General features: G+C 38.3%; 1 protein-coding gene across 1 annotated transcript; it reads left to right on the forward strand.

Moving 5' to 3' along the window:
* The first annotated feature begins 5,004 nt into the window (after positions 1–5,004).
* On the forward strand, positions 5,005–5,745 carry LOC128659635 (protein Churchill-like). Its single transcript, XM_053713213.1, has one exon. The coding sequence runs from the start codon at positions 5,071–5,073 to the stop codon at positions 5,407–5,409; it is 339 nt and encodes a 112-aa protein (XP_053569188.1). The 5' UTR covers positions 5,005–5,070; the 3' UTR covers positions 5,410–5,745.
* The last annotated feature ends 13,386 nt before the right edge of the window (positions 5,746–19,131 follow it).

Here is a 19,131-nt window from a genome sequence, read left to right on the forward strand (position 1 = left end):
TGAATGGGATCTGTGAGTGAGACCTGTTGAGAGAGTAGGGCTCCAATAGCGTAATTTGAAGCGTCAACCTCTAAAATGTAAGGCAACTCAGGATTAGGAAAATGCAAAATGGGTGCAGAAGAAAATGATCTCTTAAGTAAATCGAATGCTGATTGTATGTCTTCATTCCATACAAAGGATGATTGATTACCTGTGAGAGATGAAAGAGGCTTAACAATTTGTAAAAAAACCCTTAAAAATTTTCGGTAAAAATTTGAGAAACCGAGAAACTTTTGAACTTCTTTCTTAGAAGTAGGAATCGGCCAATTAAGGATGGCATCAACCTTATTTTCTTCCATTCTAAGACCATTGGGATTGATTTGATAACCTAGGAAGGAGAGTTCTGTTACATGAAAAAGAAATGTCTCCGGTTTGGCGAATAACTGATGAGTACGAAGCCTATCTAGAACGAAACGTACATGCTTCAGGTGTTCCTGCATGTCCTTTGAGTAGATGAGGATGTCGTCTAAATAAACCACCAGGCACATGTCCGACAAGTCTCTGAAGATGTCGTTTATGAACCGTTGGAACGTGGCTGGGGCATTGCAAAGGCCGAAAGGCATCACAAGATACTCAAAAAGTCCATAGCCTGTCCTGAAAGCTGTCTCCTTTGCGAATGCGCACAAGGTTATAAGCACCTCTTAGATCTAGCTTTGTATAAATCTTCACTTAACTAAGCCTCTCTACCATCTCTGGGATCAGTGGAAGCGGATACCTATTCTTAACGGTCCTTTTGTTAAGTTGACGGTAGTCTATAATTGGACGTAGGGAATTGTCTTTATTTTTTACAAAAAATATGCCAGCACCAGCAGGTGAAGTTGACGGTCTGATGAAACCTTTCTTTAGGTTTTCGTCCAGGTAAATCTTCAGATGTTCAAGTTCAGGTTGCGAAAGTGGGTATATGTGTCCAAATGGGATTGAGGATCCTGGTAGTAGTTCTATGGGGAAGTCTATAAATTCCCATCATGCTTATGGCTAATTCGTCCTTCAGTGGATCACAAGACCAATTCAGTATTGATTTCGGAGTGCCACATCACTCCATTCCGTATCCTTTGAATAAAGTTTGAATTCTGTGAGGTATTCTTCTACGGGCCTACGGCCTTGTTTAAGGGAACGCATTAAATTCTCTGCAGTAATTTGCTTCTGTGTATCTTCATATAAGGTACTCATTTGAGAAAAAAAATCAGTTAAAGATCCTAGAACTGGATCATCATTTTCGAAAAACATATCTGCCCAACTGCGGGGTTCACCTCTCAAAAAGGAAATGACTGTCATAACTTTAATTCTTTCATTAAAGTATGTCTTTAGCCTCATCTGAAAAAGTAAATAACAAGAGTTCCTGAATTGTCTGTACATGGAGCGATCTCCGGAAAACTTCTCTGGCATAGAGACCTAAGGCTCAGGGGTATTATCCTTGATGATATTACGAAAAGTCTCGTTTTGTAATCGTACATCCCTTAAGCCCTGTGTTAATTGATCTACCCATTGGCTTAAATTATAGACAATTGTGGGCAAGTCTGCTGGATCCATTCTTATAATTTGGGCCAATAGTTATGTAAGGTAGCTGCAATTTGAAAGTTGCTGTGAGCTTTATTCTGAAGTGAGCTGTAAGTTTTGTTGGATCACAACTGCAGAATTAACCTTGCAGGAAGAATGAGAGAAAAAAATATATAGTATATATCTCCTGATTAGTTGGTTACAGGAGAGAGTGTATACACAGTTGATTAGTTTAAGTGTCCTTTTTATAGGAGAGAGTATATGCAGGCAACACAATTAATAACGTTATTTAGCAGATGTATATTTGAGCTGTAGTAATAAGCCTCCTTTACATACCTTTATCCGGACAGCTGTACTTGTGCAGGAATAACTTATTTGTGCTGTACCTTGAGCTGCATTGATGTTTGAGACGGAGTGCACAGCGGAGCGTTCGTGACGTCACAACTAGGGTGTGTGAGACTCAGCCAATGGTGACCGTGGAATTGCTGACAGGCTTGGCAGAGGGGAGAGCACGCAATGCTCTCTAACGTATAGCTACTCAAACTTAGAACTATTGGCAATTAGCCATAAGCATGATGGGAATTTAAAGACTTCCCTTAAAGAGACAGGAACATTCAGATAAAACACATGACACACAATAGCTGACAATTCGTATCCGTTTTATGACTACGGAGACATGTGTATAACCACTTTGTAGCTTTATCTAATATCTATTTTTGGTAGGACTGAGGACAAATATAGTGTTAAGCTGTACATTTTGCAACGCTACTAACCTTGCATCCACTATTTAAGCATATTAACCGGTAATCCACTATAGAGCACAACGTGTGACTAAACATTTGGGTTGTTACTTATACAGAACAAAGGCAACTATTAGTGGATAACTAAGTTGATATATGTATATTGAATAACTATAAGGTTATCTTTATATGATTAGTAAATAATGCTATGACTGTTATGCTCCAATAAGATCTTTAGTTATTTGATCTTACAGTAATAATTAATGGTACATTTAGACCGTCCATACTGCAGTGCAAAATTATACACTACAGCACTGACTAAGACGCTACTGAGCTGTTATAGTATCCTCATACAGTAACAAGGATTGCTTACTTCTAACGTGCACATTAATTCAATAACAATATCCATAGTTACTGGGAAACAACGGAAGTAGTAATTTTTTACTGTGGTACCACCATTACATTGTGTATAGGTCATTATTGTTTAGTTACAACGATCATATTCCAACTTTATGATCTTATTAGATAAACAACAATCGAAGCACTAACAATTAGAGGAATTCAGATATTGCAATTCCTTTACAGCTTCACTTTTGCCTCAGCGTATTAAGAGGCAGCAAACAAATCACCTGGCTATCTAATTTTTATATAATATTTAATCGTAGCATCTAGCTCGAAACTACACTACTTAATGGCAATATTACTGATATAAACATTTATACTGTTGGATAACACACTATTCAGCGATACTATTTGTGATATAATCACAATAATTGTTGCCATATACATATTACTTTGTGGACGTTACAGGGACAACCCCTATTATATGTAATTATAGGAGTATAATTTACAACAATAAAGCTATTGGATATTCAAAATTATCAAGCAACAACTATGATAATTGCTTAGGAGAATATCTCCCAATGTCTCAAAACAGGGTTCTCAAGGTATTTTACTTATAATCCTTGTTGGAAAGAATAACAGAAAGGTGACTTACACTAATTATTAATAGGTACCGAATACACGAAAAAAATTGGTCTTATTGTGTGCACCAAACACTGTTCTGTTTAATTAATTTGAGACTTTTTTTATATACAAAGATATATTACACCCGATACTCTGGGTGAATTCACAAAGATATATCTGACTTCTGTACATTATAATTTAGCTTCGCCTGTTATTATTGCAGACGAATTGACCCAGCTACAAACTACTAGTTCTCTAGGGTATTTAAGTGTGCCCAATTTTTAATATTACTTATTAAAGTTTAACGTTTTAAAGTGTCATTTTTTTCTTACGCACATACCACACTCTACGTATAAATATTTTTGTGGGTTTGAGTGCTATTATTGTGTACACTTTTTCTGCAACTTTCTTTGGTTGTATATGTAAATATGTGATTTTGTACACAGCACCTAAGGGCAATAACGACTGTTAATAAGGCCAACCATACATTATTATTAGCCCAACCCTAAATACCAATAGTAGTGCCATCACATTCTTTTTCTCAAAGTTTTCATATAGTTAGTCAACAGGCTTCTTCTAGTTGGGGAGTTTAAGCCTTTTGCATTGAGAGTGGCAAATGTTAGGATCTCACAGGGCTCAACCATTTTGTACAAAAAGGTTTTGACGGAAAGGTATACGGGCATGAATTAGGTACGATAGGATTTGGTGGACTTAGGGGTGGAGGGAATAGTGAGGAAAATTAGTACTTACCCCACCTGGAACCAACATGAAGATCGGAAGTCTCCCCACAGACTGAAGTCCTGTCAGTGGGTAGGTAGGCGTAGAGAGACGGGCCTATAGATAAGATGAATAGGTAAACCAAAAATTCAGGTTATCAAGACCAGTGTAACATGTACATATATTAAAAAAGTGAACAGGCGTTTCAGATTCTGGGATTTAGGTTTTAGAGTAGATATTTAAATGTCAGGTTTCAAAAAGAAAACATCTGCATCTGAAAGGAGGTGGTCTAATCTACACTTGAAGTGGAGAGAGTCCTCCTCGGTCCCCGTAAAAAGGGGATAATACTATCTGTATCTATGTGAGGGGGGGTGCTTATGTTACTGAATATGTAACAATGATGGTGGACTGGCCCTGTAAAAGGGGGGGGGGGAATGAACATGTAAAAACCTTTACACCAAGTGTGAAAACATAGTATAACTTAACTTAAATTTAAAGCAGGTTGACCAATTTAACACATAACCCTATGGAATAAATACTGTGTACCAGGGGAGAGTATATCATCTGAGCTGTTAAGCAAATTTAAAATAAAAAAACCCTTAGGGTGCAAAGGGAGGGTGCAAGAGTAAAGCTGACTCTGTAACATTAATGCTATTCACAGATTTAAACTGATAAGGGTTGTTAACTAGAACAGCTCATGCGGGCTCGTAAATACTTGTAGATAGAGGTGGCATAATAGCTCAAAAGGCATTGGTAAGAAGACAATTACAGAGCTAAGCTAATTAGGATGAACATGCATAGGTTAGGTTTAGATTAAACATGTCTAGGAGTGTTACTTGTCCCTACATCTTACCCAGTGATAGGGGGAGGGTAGGAGGACCGAACTATTTAAGAAGGGCCTGGATAGGAATAATTTAAAATGAGCATGACATAGTTACATAGGGAATCAATTTATCACTATCTAAAGAGGAGTTAATAAAAGGTGTCTGGTGGTGTGGCATGTGATAAGATACGTGCGCGCTGCTGATGTTGCTGGTAGCGCATCATCAGGAAGTGTTCCTGTATTTCTCTAGTCCAGTTTGAACTTTTGCAGATTGCGTGTGAACTAAATATGTGTAGGGGCTGTGTGCAGGAGAAGTATCCTGAGCGGGGTAACACCTGCTTAGAGACTGGATCATTTTTGCTAAACTACTTAAGCTGTGCTCAGTGCAATAAACGAGATTTTGTGCTCATTGGCAACAAAGCAACAGAAGAAGAAGATGGCGAAGAAATCATCACTTATGACCATATGTGTAAAAACTGCCACCATGTTATCGCAAAGCACGAGTATACTTTCAGTGTTGTAGATGACTATCAGGAGTACACCATGCTCTGTATGTTGTGTGGAAGAGCAGAGGATTCAATCAGTGTTCTTCCAGATGACCCAAGACAGATGGCTCCCCTGTTCTAAAGAAGCTGTATTTTACAAATTATTTTTACCTCACGCATAAAGCTAGACCACATCTCACACCTGTTTGATATTGATTTGCAGATTATATGACTTGAGGATTTATAATGTACCGCTGGTCATATCAATGTCAAAACTTTTTCCTGATTAGTCATATTTTTTTATTTTTAAAGCAATAATTTTTGAGATGTTAGTCTTTTTGCATTTTTGCTGTGTTAAAGTTAAAATTGAAGAAAGGTCACAATGGAGTACTATTGCACAATTCTGTATGTTGTTCTTTAATATATATTGATGCTATTAAAATAATGTTTTAAGAAAAATTTAAGATTCTGACAACAATTTTTGAAGTGACCAGTTGTTTTTTTTGTTTTTCACAAAAATATCTCCTTAACCATAATCAATAATATAAAATGCTTCTCAGTGAACACCAACTGAATTAACTCAGTATATATTTTTTTTGTAAAATTGAATAGGTGTTTCCAAACTTTATACTACTATCACCAAAAAATGGATTAATATTTCCTTATAAATCAGTATACTGATAGACTAAAGCTGGCCACCTTTCTCACCCCGGTGCTAAATCTTTTGTACTGTAATTTTTTTCTCCCCTTGTAATGTCTTCTGAATTGTCAATTTTACATAATGAAATGAATTAAATTGTTTATAAATAGAAAAAAAATAAAAAAAAAAAAATAAAAGGTGTCTCTCCCCCAGACCCTTGAACCTAAGTGGCCGAAGTGACAGCTTACCCCTAACACTTGCTCAGTGCTCCCAATCTTAACAATGACCTTAGGGACAGTGCTATCAGATAAAGCTCCCCTGGGACTTAGGTCAACCATACATTTAACTCACATACTATCTTGATAAACATTTTTGTGAAAAGGCTATTAAAAATTTAAGCTATTAACTTCAAACATTCGTGACAGAGTAAATATCAAACAAGACCATAATTGAAATACAGTCTATATAGAAATAAAGACAATACTGTGCAAATACTTAGAACATCATGTGGTCGTCCTCTGCGGCAAGGGACACCGTTCAGGAGCAGTAGGGTGAAGCTTGGAGGAAGGAGTGTCTCTTGGATTCTGATCCAAAGAAAGAGTTAAGTCCCAATCTTTGAGGATTTGAAGTCCCTCCATAGGGGTGGTTATGGTATGGGTGGATCCGTCTCTGGACACAATTAATTTTGTAGGATAGCTCCATCTATATCAAATATTTTCTTTACGTAGTGTTTGGGTAATGGATCGAAACGTTCTCCATTTTGGAGGGTATACGTTGAAATGTCTGTGAAGATCATCACTTGCTGGAATCTCTGTTCTGTTTAATTAATTTGAGACTTTTTATATACAAAGATATATTACACCCGATACTCTGGATGAATTCACAAAGATATATCTGACTTCTGTACATTATAATTTAGCTTCGCCTGTTATTATTGCAGACGAATTGACCCAGCTACAACTACTAGTTCTCTAGGGTTTTTAAGTGTGCCCAATTTTTAATATTACTTATTAAAGTTTAACGTTTTAAAGTGTCATTTTTTTCTTACGCACATACCACACTATACGTATAAATATTTTTGTGGGTTTGAGTGCTATTATTGTGTACACTTTTTCTGCAACTTTCTTTGGTTGTATATGTAAATATGTAATTTTGTACACAGCACCTAAGGGCAATAACGACTGTTAATAAGGCTAATCATACATTATTATTAGCCCAACCCTAAATACCAATAGTAGTGCCATCACATTCTTTTTCTCAAAGTTTTCATATAGTTAGTCAACAGGCTTCTTTTAGTTGAGGAGTTTAAGCCTTTTGCATTGAGAGTGGCAAATGTTAGGATCTCACAGGGCTCAACCATTTTGTACAAAAAGGTTTTGACGGAAAGGTATACGGGCGTGAATTAGGTATGATAGGATTTGGTGGACTTAGGGGTGGAGGGAATAGTGAGGAAAATTAGTACTTACCCCACCTGGAACCAACGTGAAGATCGGAAGTCTTCCCACAGACTGAAGTCCTGTCAGTGGGTAGGTAGGCGTAGAGAGATGGGCTTATAGATAAGATGAATAGGTAAACCAAAAATTCAGGTTATCAAGACCAGTGTAACATGTACATATATTCAAAAAGTGAACAGGCGTTTCAGATTCTGGGATTTAAGTTTTAGAGTAGATATTTAAATGTCAGGTTTCAAAAAGAAAACATCTGCATCAAAAGTAAGAAATGAGGTGGTCTAATCTACACTTGAAGTGGAGAGAGTCCTCCTCGGTCCCCGTAAAAGGGGATAATACTATCTGTATCTATGTGAGGGGGGGTGCTTATGTTACTGAATATGTAACAATGATGGTGGACTGGCCCTGTAAAAGGGGGGGAGGGAAAAATGAACATGTAAAAACCTTTACACCAAGTGTGAAAACATAGTATAACTTAACTTAAATTTAAAGCAGGTTGACCAATTTAACACATAACCTGATGGAATAAATACCGTGTACCAGGGGAGAGTATATCATCTGAGCTGTTAAGCAAATTTAAAATAAAAAATAAAAAAACCCTTAGGGTGCAGAGGGAGGGTGCAAGAGTAAAGCTGACTCTGTAAGATTAATGCCATTCACAGATCTAAACTGATAAGGGTTGTTAACTAGAACAGCTCCTGCGGGCTCGTAAATACTTGTAGATAGAGGTCGCATAATAGCTCAAAAGGCATTGGTAAGAAGACAATTACAGAGCTAAGCTAATTAGGATGAGCATGCATAGGTTAGGTTTAGATTAAACATGTCTAGGAGTGTTACTTGTCCCTACATCTTACCCAGTGATAGGGGGAGGGTAGCAGGACTGAACTATTTAAGAAGGGCCTGGATAGGAATAATTTAAAATGAGCATGACATAGTGACATAGGGAATCAATTTATCACTATATAAAGAGGAGTTTATAAAAGGTGTCTCTCCCCCAGACCCTTGAACCTAAGTGGCCAAAGTGACAGCTTACCCCTAACACTTGCTCAGTGCTCCCAATCTTAACAATGACCTTAGGGACAGTGCTATCAGATAAAGCTCCCCTGGGACTTAGGTCAACCTTACATTTAACTCTGATACTATCTTGATAAACATTTTTGTGAAAAGGCTATTAAAAATGTAAGCTATTAACTTCAAACATTCGTGACAGAGTAAATATCAAACAAGACCATAATTGAAATACAGTCTATATAGAAATAAAGACAATACTTTGCAAATACTTAGAACATTATGTGGTCGTCCTCTGCGGCAAGGGACACCATTCAGGAGCAGTAGGGTGAAGCTTGGAGGAAGGAGTGTCTCTTGGATTCTGATCCAAAGAAAGAGTTAAGTCCCAATCTTTGAGGATTTGAAGTCCCTCCTTAGGGGTGGTTATGGTATGGGTGGATCGGTCTCTGGACACAATTAATTTTGTAGGATAGCTCCATCTATATCAAATATTTTCTTTACGTAATGTTTGGGTAATGGATCGAAATGTTTTCCTGTTTTAGAGGGTATACGTTGAAATGTCTGTGAAGATCATCACTTGCTGGAATCTCTGCGGAAGTGTAGGTTTGCTGGTCATTTCACTAAGTATTTTCTCCTTATGTGTGGAGAAATGTATCCTTGCAAGGACATCTCTCGGTTTGTCCTGAGAGACATTTTGCGGTCTTGGGACCCTGTGGACTTTGTCAAAAATAAGATCAGGAGGGTCAAGTGAGTATATCATCTGAGCTGTTAAGCAAATTTAAAATAAAAAATAAAAAAACCCTTAGGGTGCAGAGGGAGGGTGCAAGAGTAAAGCTGACTCTGTAAGATTAATGCCATTCACAGATCTAAACTGATAAGGGTTGTTAACTAGAACAGCTCCTGCGGGCTCGTAAATACTTGTAGATAGAGGTCGCATAATAGCTCAAAAGGCATTGGTAAGAAGACAATTACAGAGCTAAGCTAATTAGGATGAGCATGCATAGGTTAGGTTTAGATTAAACATGTCTAGGAGTGTTACTTGTCCCTACATCTTACCCAGTGATAGGGGGAGGGTAGCAGGACTGAACTATTTAAGAAGGGCCTGGATAGGAATAATTTAAAATGAGCATGACATAGTGACATAGGGAATCAATTTATCACTATATAAAGAGGAGTTTATAAAAGGTGTCTCTCCCCCAGACCCTTGAACCTAAGTGGCCAAAGTGACAGCTTACCCCTAACACTTGCTCAGTGCTCCCAATCTTAACAATGACCTTAGGGACAGTGCTATCAGATAAAGCTCCCCTGGGACTTAGGTCAACCTTACATTTAACTCTGATACTATCTTGATAAACATTTTTGTGAAAAAGCTATTAAAAATTTAAGCTATTAACTTCAAACATTTGTGACAGAGTAAATATCAAACAAGACCATAATTGAAATACAGTCTATATAGAAATAAAGACAATACTGTGCAAATACTTAGAACATTATGTGGTCGTCCTCTGCGGCAAGGGACACCATTCAGGAGCAGTAGGGTGAAGCTTGGAGGAAGGAGTGTCTCTTGGATTCTGATCCAAAGAAAGAGTTAAGTCCCAATCTTTGAGGATTTGAAGTCCCTCCTTAGGGGTGGTTATGGTATGGGTGGATCCGTCTCTGGACACAATTAATTTTGTAGGATAGCTCCATCTATATCAAATATTTTCTTTACGTAGTGTTTGGGTAATGGATCGAAATGTTCTCCTGTTTTGGAGGGTATACGTTGAAATGTCTGTGAAGATCATCACTTGCTGGAATCTCTGCGGAAGTGTAGGTTTGCTGGTCATTTCACTAAGTATTTTCTCCTTATGTGTGGAGAAATGTATCCTTGCAAGGACATCTCTCGGTTTGTCCTGAGAGACATTTTGCGGTCTTGGGACCCTGTGGACTTTGTCAAAAATAAGATCAGGAGGGTCAAGTGAAGGGAGGAGATGTTGGCAGAGTTCTAGGATGTATTTCTCTAGATCTGCTGATCCAATGTCCTCTGGCACTCCTCTGAATCTTAGGTTGTTTCTTCGAGATCTGTCTTCCATATCTGCTAATTTCAGCTCCAGATCTGAGATTTGTGTGGAAAGGTTTTGAGAATATGACAGGAGATTTGCATGATCCACAGCTAAATTTGTGCTTTCACTCTAGGGTCTCAGTACGCTCCCCCAAAGCAGCGATATCTCTATGAAGTTCAGCTGCCGAGCCTTTTATCTCTTTTGTTAACGTTTCTTGCAATATATTCATGCAATGTGTAAGAATATCAGCTATATTGGAGACAGAATTGTCAGTTGAGGGGTGTTGAGAATCCATACTACTCTTTGAACAGCTCATGTCCAGTGTGGAGTGGGTGTCTCTAGAATGCAGAGTTTTTGAAGAAGGGTGGCCCTTGAAATGATCTACCACTGTTTTCTTTAGATGAGAGGTTGACTTAGACTTTCTCTTAACAGTCTGAGACATAGTATATGAACAATATAATAAAGTTCAGGAAGAGCCAAAGAGGATGTAGGTATATACACAATAACACCTTGTCACATGTTAGATGGTAGGTGTAAATATAATGACTACATGTCCCCCCCCCCCCACCCCCCCGGGTGCCAGTTAGGATTTATGCCAGCATCTTTAGGGAGGAAACACTAAAACCAGGTCACACTAATAGGCTTTGCGCTTAAAAGTTTGTAAATATGTTGTGTCTTCTGTATTGCGTGGGGGACAAGAACCCAGTAGTGAAGGGGTCTTCAACAGGTATACTCTCTTACAGGTCAGGAGGAACTGTTTGTTTGATTAGTGCCTGGGGGTCATTGAGGTAGAAAGCGAACTTTACTGAAAGGGAACTTTACTGAGCCCCCATAGTATCCCAAAATATGATTGGATTAGCCTATATCAGATGAATAATAGGGATGTGTGTGTCAGAAGTAGCCCTTGAAAGACCTATTAGTGGATTAGGTAACTTTATCCCTACTCAAGAGCAGGGGTCTCTTATGAAATAAAGTCCTTATAGTGACCCACCTAGCCGATATAGAACAGACTGGGATCAAGGGAGAAGCCCCCACCAGATGTCCAACCACCTTTCTCCTACCTCTGGATATGCAGGCCCTGCGGCAAGAAGCTGTGGCTATGGGTTAGTGACCATTAAGTGGGCTGGGCCTACTCTCCGGCCAGAGAGAGGGAATGGCGGAATTTCACGGCACTTGACTATAGGCCCTAGTTTCTGATGTCACTCACCTGCTCATCGTGTTTCTTTGTGTGACATCTTTCAGCGGGGCAGCAGGGCTGATCACTCTGCCCTTACCAGGAATCTGGCTATTCGGCTGAGCGCTCTTTAGGATTGCCGGTCAGCAGCGTGTGTTCTCCGGTAGGTGCGCTTGCTGGTAGCGATGCTGCGGCTGCAACCTCTACTGCTCCAGAGCAGAGCCCCGACCCTCCGAAGCCTTACTCAAAGTAAGGTGAAATTATCCTCAAGACGTGGAGGACCTTAGGCAGCAAAGGCCGCAGTTGCACAGGTCAAAAGTGGAACACTACTTTGAGTGCTGGATGACCCGCTGTACCCCAAAAAACCCTAAATAGGGATATCACTGAGTGACCTACAGTAGCAAATAGGGTTCACAGTTAGGGATCCCCTAAATCTAGGCTCAGGATAGGGTTATTAAGAATTAGATGCCTGAAGCTCCTCAAAACTGAGTCTGTCTTCTACGGCAGTTGACTCCGCCCCCTCCCTCCTCCCTTTTTTTTATTAAACTTATCCCATTCTAAACTAAAATAAACAAAACAAACTAACAAATATTGAACAACTTATATAATATCTTACCCGAAATGCCTCCACCAACCGCAGATAAGCCCCCAAGAGAGCAGGACTCGGGAAGAAACATTATCAATGCAAAACTAGTTTATGTTACTTGTTCTGAGAAGCACCAGTTGTCGCTAAGGTTTACAGTTGATATATATAAACTATTTCTAAATGGGTAAAGGATTCTGTCTTTAGCATTTAAAGGTAAGTGTAGTAGATAGACTTCCCATTTATAAAGAAACCCTTTTACTCTTTTCTCAGGGTCCCCCCTTGCATCTGCCTGTTCTATAAGCATTGGGGTATTTTGTAAGCAACTGTTGAAAGGGGGGGTTTAGTTGCCCAGCCAAATAAGATCAATTGTCTTGTGAGCAACAGAACCACAGTTACAAAGGTGTTATATTTTGACATTTTATCTCTTGATAGAAGAAATATTACTTGTTGGGCTGAGACATACTTGTTCTTTAGTCAATTTCGTTAACCAGTATGCTATTTCATTCCAAAAACAGTTTAATTTGGAACGGACCCATAACAAATGAATCCAGTCTGGGGAATCATAGCTATATTTAAATGGATACTGAACACAATTTTTTTCTTTTGTGATTCAGATAGAGCATGCAATTTTAAGCAACTTTCTAATTTACTGCTATTATCAATTTGTCTTTGTTCTCTTGGTACCTTTATTAGAAAAAGCAGGAATGTAAGCTTACGAGCCGGCCCATCTTTGGATCAGCACCTGGGTAGTAGCCACCAATCAGCAAACGCTATCCAGGGTGCTGAACAAAATATGGGCCGGCTTCTATGCTACGTGTCTTTTGCTCCAGGTACCCACTTAGATTGAAGTCTAGGCGTAATATAGGCTTGTTGCAAGATCTTTACGTGAGATTTCCTAAGGTCTGCAGACAGAGTTCATTTTTTTACTTTTTCAAAGCTATTGGTGAGCAGTTCCCCGTTTATATCTAAGGATCTACAAGCAGACCATTTCAGTAGGGTTTTTTGTATAAAGTGGATGTCAAAATGTTTAAGAATAAGTTTGTATGTATTTGCGATTCTACGGGAGCCCTGTCTCGCTAATGTGCCTATGTTATCACTGTTCGTAGCATCTCTTGCGAGCAGGTCATCTGCTAACAGCTTTGTAATGTAATGTCTGCATTGAAAATATGCAAACCTATGTGTGTTTGGGAGATCATATAGCTTTTGCAATTCATCATGAAAAGGAAGGATTTCTAGGGTAATGTGCAATTTTAATACACATTTAAACCTTAAAGTAGTTATGCATATTTTACATAGAAGAAAATGTTCTTTTGATTTTTAAATAGATATTTCAATATGTATACGATGTATTTTTTAAAAATATATATCTATACCTATATGAATATATACAGATATATATATATATATATATATATATATATATATATATATATATATTATATATATATATATATATATATATATATATATATATATATACAGTATATATAATATATATATACATATATATATATATATATATAACATTGGAATGTAAAATATTACATACAGGACAAGAACTGTAAAACATATTTAAAAATATTAAAATTGCTAAAAAATGATTTTTCATTTTTAAATTTATTTTGTGGTATTTTAATGTATTCAAGTGGAAATGGCTCGAAAGTGTGTATATAGATATGTGTATATATGTATATACCTGTGGATATATGTGTATATATGCATGTTTATACATATATACACCTATAAATACAGAAATACACATGTATTGTATATTGTCATATACCATATACCTTTTAACCCTAAAATGATTGATATTTTTATCAGAACGTGTATATATGAGTGTATTTTACATTATTTTAATGTATTTATGTTGTGCTTGGTGCAACTTTTAAACCCTTACACTTTTTTAAACTAGGGGGTCAATTTATTAAAGGCCGGATAAACATTATTCGCTGTAGCGAATTATGTCCGCCTAGCATCGCTAAATGCCAACGGCATCGCTAAAGGCCGACGGCATTTTACATTGCACAAGCATTTCACAAGAAATTATTGTCCAATGCTGTCCCTTGCACATTCGTGGCCATTGTTGTCTTGGTAGCCATAGGCTCATTTGAGCTCAGAAGCATTGACGTGTCTTTAGCACTATGTGTCTGCCACGTTTGCAACAATGTTTGTTGTTGTAAACACTGAAAACCAAGAGAACAAACCTAATTTGAAAATAAAGTAAACTCTAAACCAGTGGTTCTCAGCTCCAGCGACCTCAAGGCCCGGTACATTTTAGTTGGATGTGTCCGGGGCCCGGTAGTCATTGGGAGTAGTAATATATATATATATATATATATATATATATATATATATATATATATATATATATATATATATAATCATATATATATATGTATATAAAATATTACAGTTGACATATCAGTAGGAGGCTGGTAATCCAGAAGGTAAGGTAATTAAAAAAACCTGGACTTTTGGGGAGGCCTGAGGACAGGTTAAAAACCAGTGCCTTGTCTGTTCCTTGTCCTGTGCTGTTTTCCCACGAAAAAGCTGTTACGTACACATATTGTGCATGCACATTGGCACTCTGATAGGCCCACAGCACCATACATATGGAATTCTGGGTGGTGATCAGTTCACAGCAAAGGGGCAGCAAACATGTTTGTTGAATCATGGCCCACCAGCAGAACCACCAAGGCCCGGTACTGGGCCACGGCCCGGCTGTTGAGAAACCCTGCTCTAAACCATGCAAATTTAATGTTGACTTTACTGTACTTTGTAAGTATAGTAACATTTACTTGATCCTGCAACATTCTACACAAAATTGGGTTAGCTTGAGCACATTCTCATTTACATCTGTCCTTAAAGGGATAGTAAAGGCAAATAATAACTTTAAATCATTAGTATAATCTGTAATCTACAATACTGCAAATATCTTGAGCTGTCATTTCTTTTTGGTTTCGCTGATATCTGTATTTTCCAAACCCACTGTGAGTAGGCTGACCATATTGCCATTGCCTGTATTAAAAATACATATGTCAGGGCTGTTTAAAGAAATGTTTTATATATGAACCCTGACATATGTATTTTTCATAAGTGTCCCTTTTTAAAGAGGCAATATGGTCACTCTAACTGTGAGGCTAATTTGCATTAGCCAATCACGGTGGGCAACCTAGGTGCTCCTGTCACGCACAGCCCTTTGTGTGTGCACGTACCCACGCATGCGCTCTGATTACAAACGTCTAAAGAGCATGCGTATATTGGTCATACCTCAACGTGGGGATCCTTGACTACGTCACAGATCTTGCGGTCATGTGACCGCGGTGTCGGCAGAGATGGAGAGAGACTGAGCATCAGCGTAAGGAAGAAGAGAAAATATACTGTTGATTTTTGAGTGCAGAATATGCTAATTTGATAATACGTCAGAGAGGAATAAATAATTATATTTTCACATATAATAACAGCTTAGTTTTATTGAAAATGTAAGTGGAATATCTTTAATTCATTTTGATTATTTCTTTACTGTCGTTTAAAAAGTTTTTTAAATATTGACTTTTCTAATCCTTTAATTGGCCACATAAAAGGACACCATGAACGTGTAGTCAATTAAGCTTGTAAACCGGGCTAACAAAATGATGGTATTTTGCAATGTAGTATTTAAAGTGAAGGTGAAGTTAGGGTGAATCGCTCACGCGGTTTTATCCCTTAACAAAACTAGCTCAACCATCATTTTTTTGACATCTCACTAAATAACGTTTTTTTTTTACCTTCTAAATAGCCTCCGGTACAGTTCTATCCTCCGCCCGCCATTTTATATAAGTGATTAACAGGCTAATCCACCAATGGCCGTTTTCCCCCCAGGGGAATAAAGCCCCTTCTCTAAATGTCACTCGATCGTTATTCGCATGCGTTGAAGCTCCGATATCGCAGTTTGTTTCTCATGCTCGTTCATGAGTTGCGCATGCGTTGTCTGAATCCTCTAAATACAATTGGACACAAAAAACAACAGGACCTGCTTGCGTTTCACGTAAGTTTGACATATGCAACAAATCTATAATTTAACAATTGCATTTTGATTATGTACCTGAATTACTTTAGATATTGAAAATGCCAAATAAGTATACGTAATAATCTGATTATATAGTACCAAATGACACACTATATAACAAAGATAAACATGTAAATACTCATAGCAATGTAACAGTAATATATTGGCCAATCTGAACAGACAATGTGTTATATCACAATATATCACAAAATGCTGCCGATTGACACGATCGCATAGTACTCAATAAATGTATCTATTCATTCAATGAATACTATGTTTTAATAACGCAATTGCAAAGTTCAATGCATGCGCAGTTGAAGATAATATACGCATGCGCTGATTATTGGGACTCTCGTGAACGCGCTTGGGGCCGACGTAGAGAGCGGGTGGGACAGCTCGCTACGTCACAACTGCAAAACAAGGAAGTGGAGCAGGGGAGGAGTCAAAATGATTTATTTGTAAAACAAAAGATATAAAATAAAATAAAAGTTAGAGACTACATTGATGGAATATGGCTAAATGCATTGCGGTAGTCGATAAATAGAAAATTGATCTTCACTTTAATTGCTGATATATTTAATGTCATTTTAAAGGAAAATGCAGATTATGCATGGGACAATTATTAAAGGGACACTGAACCCAATTTTTTTATTTCATGATTCAGATAGAGCATGCAATTTTAAGCAACTTTTTAATTTACTCCTATTATCAATTTTTCTTCGTTCTCTTACTATCTTTATTTGAAAAAGAAGGCATCTAAGCTTTTTTTGGGGTTCAGAACTCTGGATAGCACTTTTTTTATTGGTGGATGAATTTATCCACCAATCAGCAAGGACAACCCAGGTTGTTCACCAAAAATGGGCCAGCATCTAAATTTACATTCTTGCATTTCAAATAAAGATACCAAAGAATGAAGAAAATTTGATAATAGGAATAAATTAGAAAGTTTCTTAAAATTGCATGCTCTATCTGAATCACAAAAGAAAAAAATTGGGTTCAGTGTCCCTTTAAATTATTTAAAAGGGGGCGGAGCCTGGTGGAGCTGGAAAATGGCAGCTTAGCTAGAGAGCTCTGTGCAGGCTAATAGCTACTAAGGCAATTATTAGGTGGCGGAGAGGGGACTCAGAGTGAAAAAGGGGCCACTGACTGGTGGGAACACCTGAGCATAAATGCGGCTGGGAGGAGTGTGACATTGTGGCTCACACACCGCAAATCTGAGAGGAGTCGGGCTAGACGCCATTCACACAGGCCACGTGGAGCTACTAATGCCGCGGCTCCGACAACTGCCACAATCCTGAGGAGAAGATCGGCGGTCAACACAGACACGCTGGCGGCATAGTAGTGTGCCGAATGTGGAGAAGAGGGCAGGAACTGATGTGAGGACTAAACAAGCAGAGGTGTTAGTCGGCGCCTGCAGCTCCTAAGCAGCGGAACTCCAGGTAAACATGGAGGGCTGACAAAAACCGGCCTGCGAATTCTGAAGCTAGAGACTTACAAGTTTTTGAGACCCTAAGGCAGAATAGCACAGCGGGTTACAAAGGATGGTACTAGAGATTTTTAAATAGAGGCTTTTGACACACAATGAATCAAGACTGAAAAGCACAGGTTCTCTATTTTCTCAGGGAGGCTCACATGCTGAAATTCATAGCTGCATATTACATTTATTTTATGTATAGAGACTGGTTATAGCAATCACTAGGCCACGGGCCTTTTAGGATGGCATAGATAATTGCATACCTGGGCTAAGGATAACATCCTACTGATACATAGATGAAGACATGATTAAATAAAGGCATCAGCTAACTAAGAAAATGCTATACAGGTCACTGCAGAAGGGGATCTGAGAGATGCGTTATATTTTACATGTGCCAGCTCCTTCATCCTCTATATACCTGGCGATCTTATGAAGATTATTTAGGGGCCTATATCTCATGTGAACCATAGCTTCTCCCTTTTATATCAAATCTGACTCTCTCATCTGGGGTCATTCCTAACACTTTTTCAAGATATCCTGTAAGGAGCTGACCTCCCTGGGCAGGTTAAAAGTTAAAGGACAGTTAACGGTGGGCAGCCTGCTCCTAGTTTGAAATCTTAAACCTTGGAATACTGTGTACCTTTTGGGTAAGCAAGGAGCAGTCAAAATGGCGGTCAGGAAAAATACCAAACTGACCTCACTAAACAAGCAATCCACACCTAATCTCTTTTTTAAGCCTCAGAGGGGTGATAAATTATCTGACACACAATCACAACACTCAGAAGAGGAGGGGGAAGTGGATGAGAGACCCAAAGAAAAAAGGAGTGATTCTAGTCCAGTCACTAAAGCAGATCTAATGCATTTGGTCTCTAAGAAGGACATTAATGAAAATTTTGAAAAGCTGTTAGAAAAGATGGAGAGTCTTCAGAATTCTGTGACTAGCAGCTTGGCAGAATTGAAACAGGAAGTAGTGGATTTAGGCTCACGAGTAAATTCTTTAGAAGAAAGTGGAGATTCTATGGTAGAGGGTTTGAATGCAGTAACGGACACGGTCACTTCTCAACAAAAGGAAATTGAAGACATATATGATAAGCTGGAGGACCTAGAGAACCGCAGCCGAAGATCCAATTTAAGACTAAAGGGAGTTCCAGAGTCAGTAGGTCCTAGAGAGTTAAACACATACCTTCTCAGTCTTTTTCAAAGTATTACTGCCTCAGTAGGAGAGGATAAATTCCAGATGGAAAGGGCACATAGGGCATTGCGCCCCAAACCCAAGGGGGAAGACCCTCCCAGGGATGTTATCATAAAAATGCTTCGCTTTCAAGACAAGGAGGAAATTCTCGCTGCTGCGAGGAAAAATCCTACGTTTAAACATCAAGGGAACATTATTCAGTTTTTTCAGGATCTTTGCCTCAGGACCCTACAAAGAAGAAGTTCTCTC

Source organism: Bombina bombina, chromosome 5 (assembly GCF_027579735.1).
Source record: "Bombina bombina isolate aBomBom1 chromosome 5, aBomBom1.pri, whole genome shotgun sequence".
Classification (NCBI taxonomy): domain Eukaryota; kingdom Metazoa; phylum Chordata; class Amphibia; order Anura; family Bombinatoridae; genus Bombina; species Bombina bombina.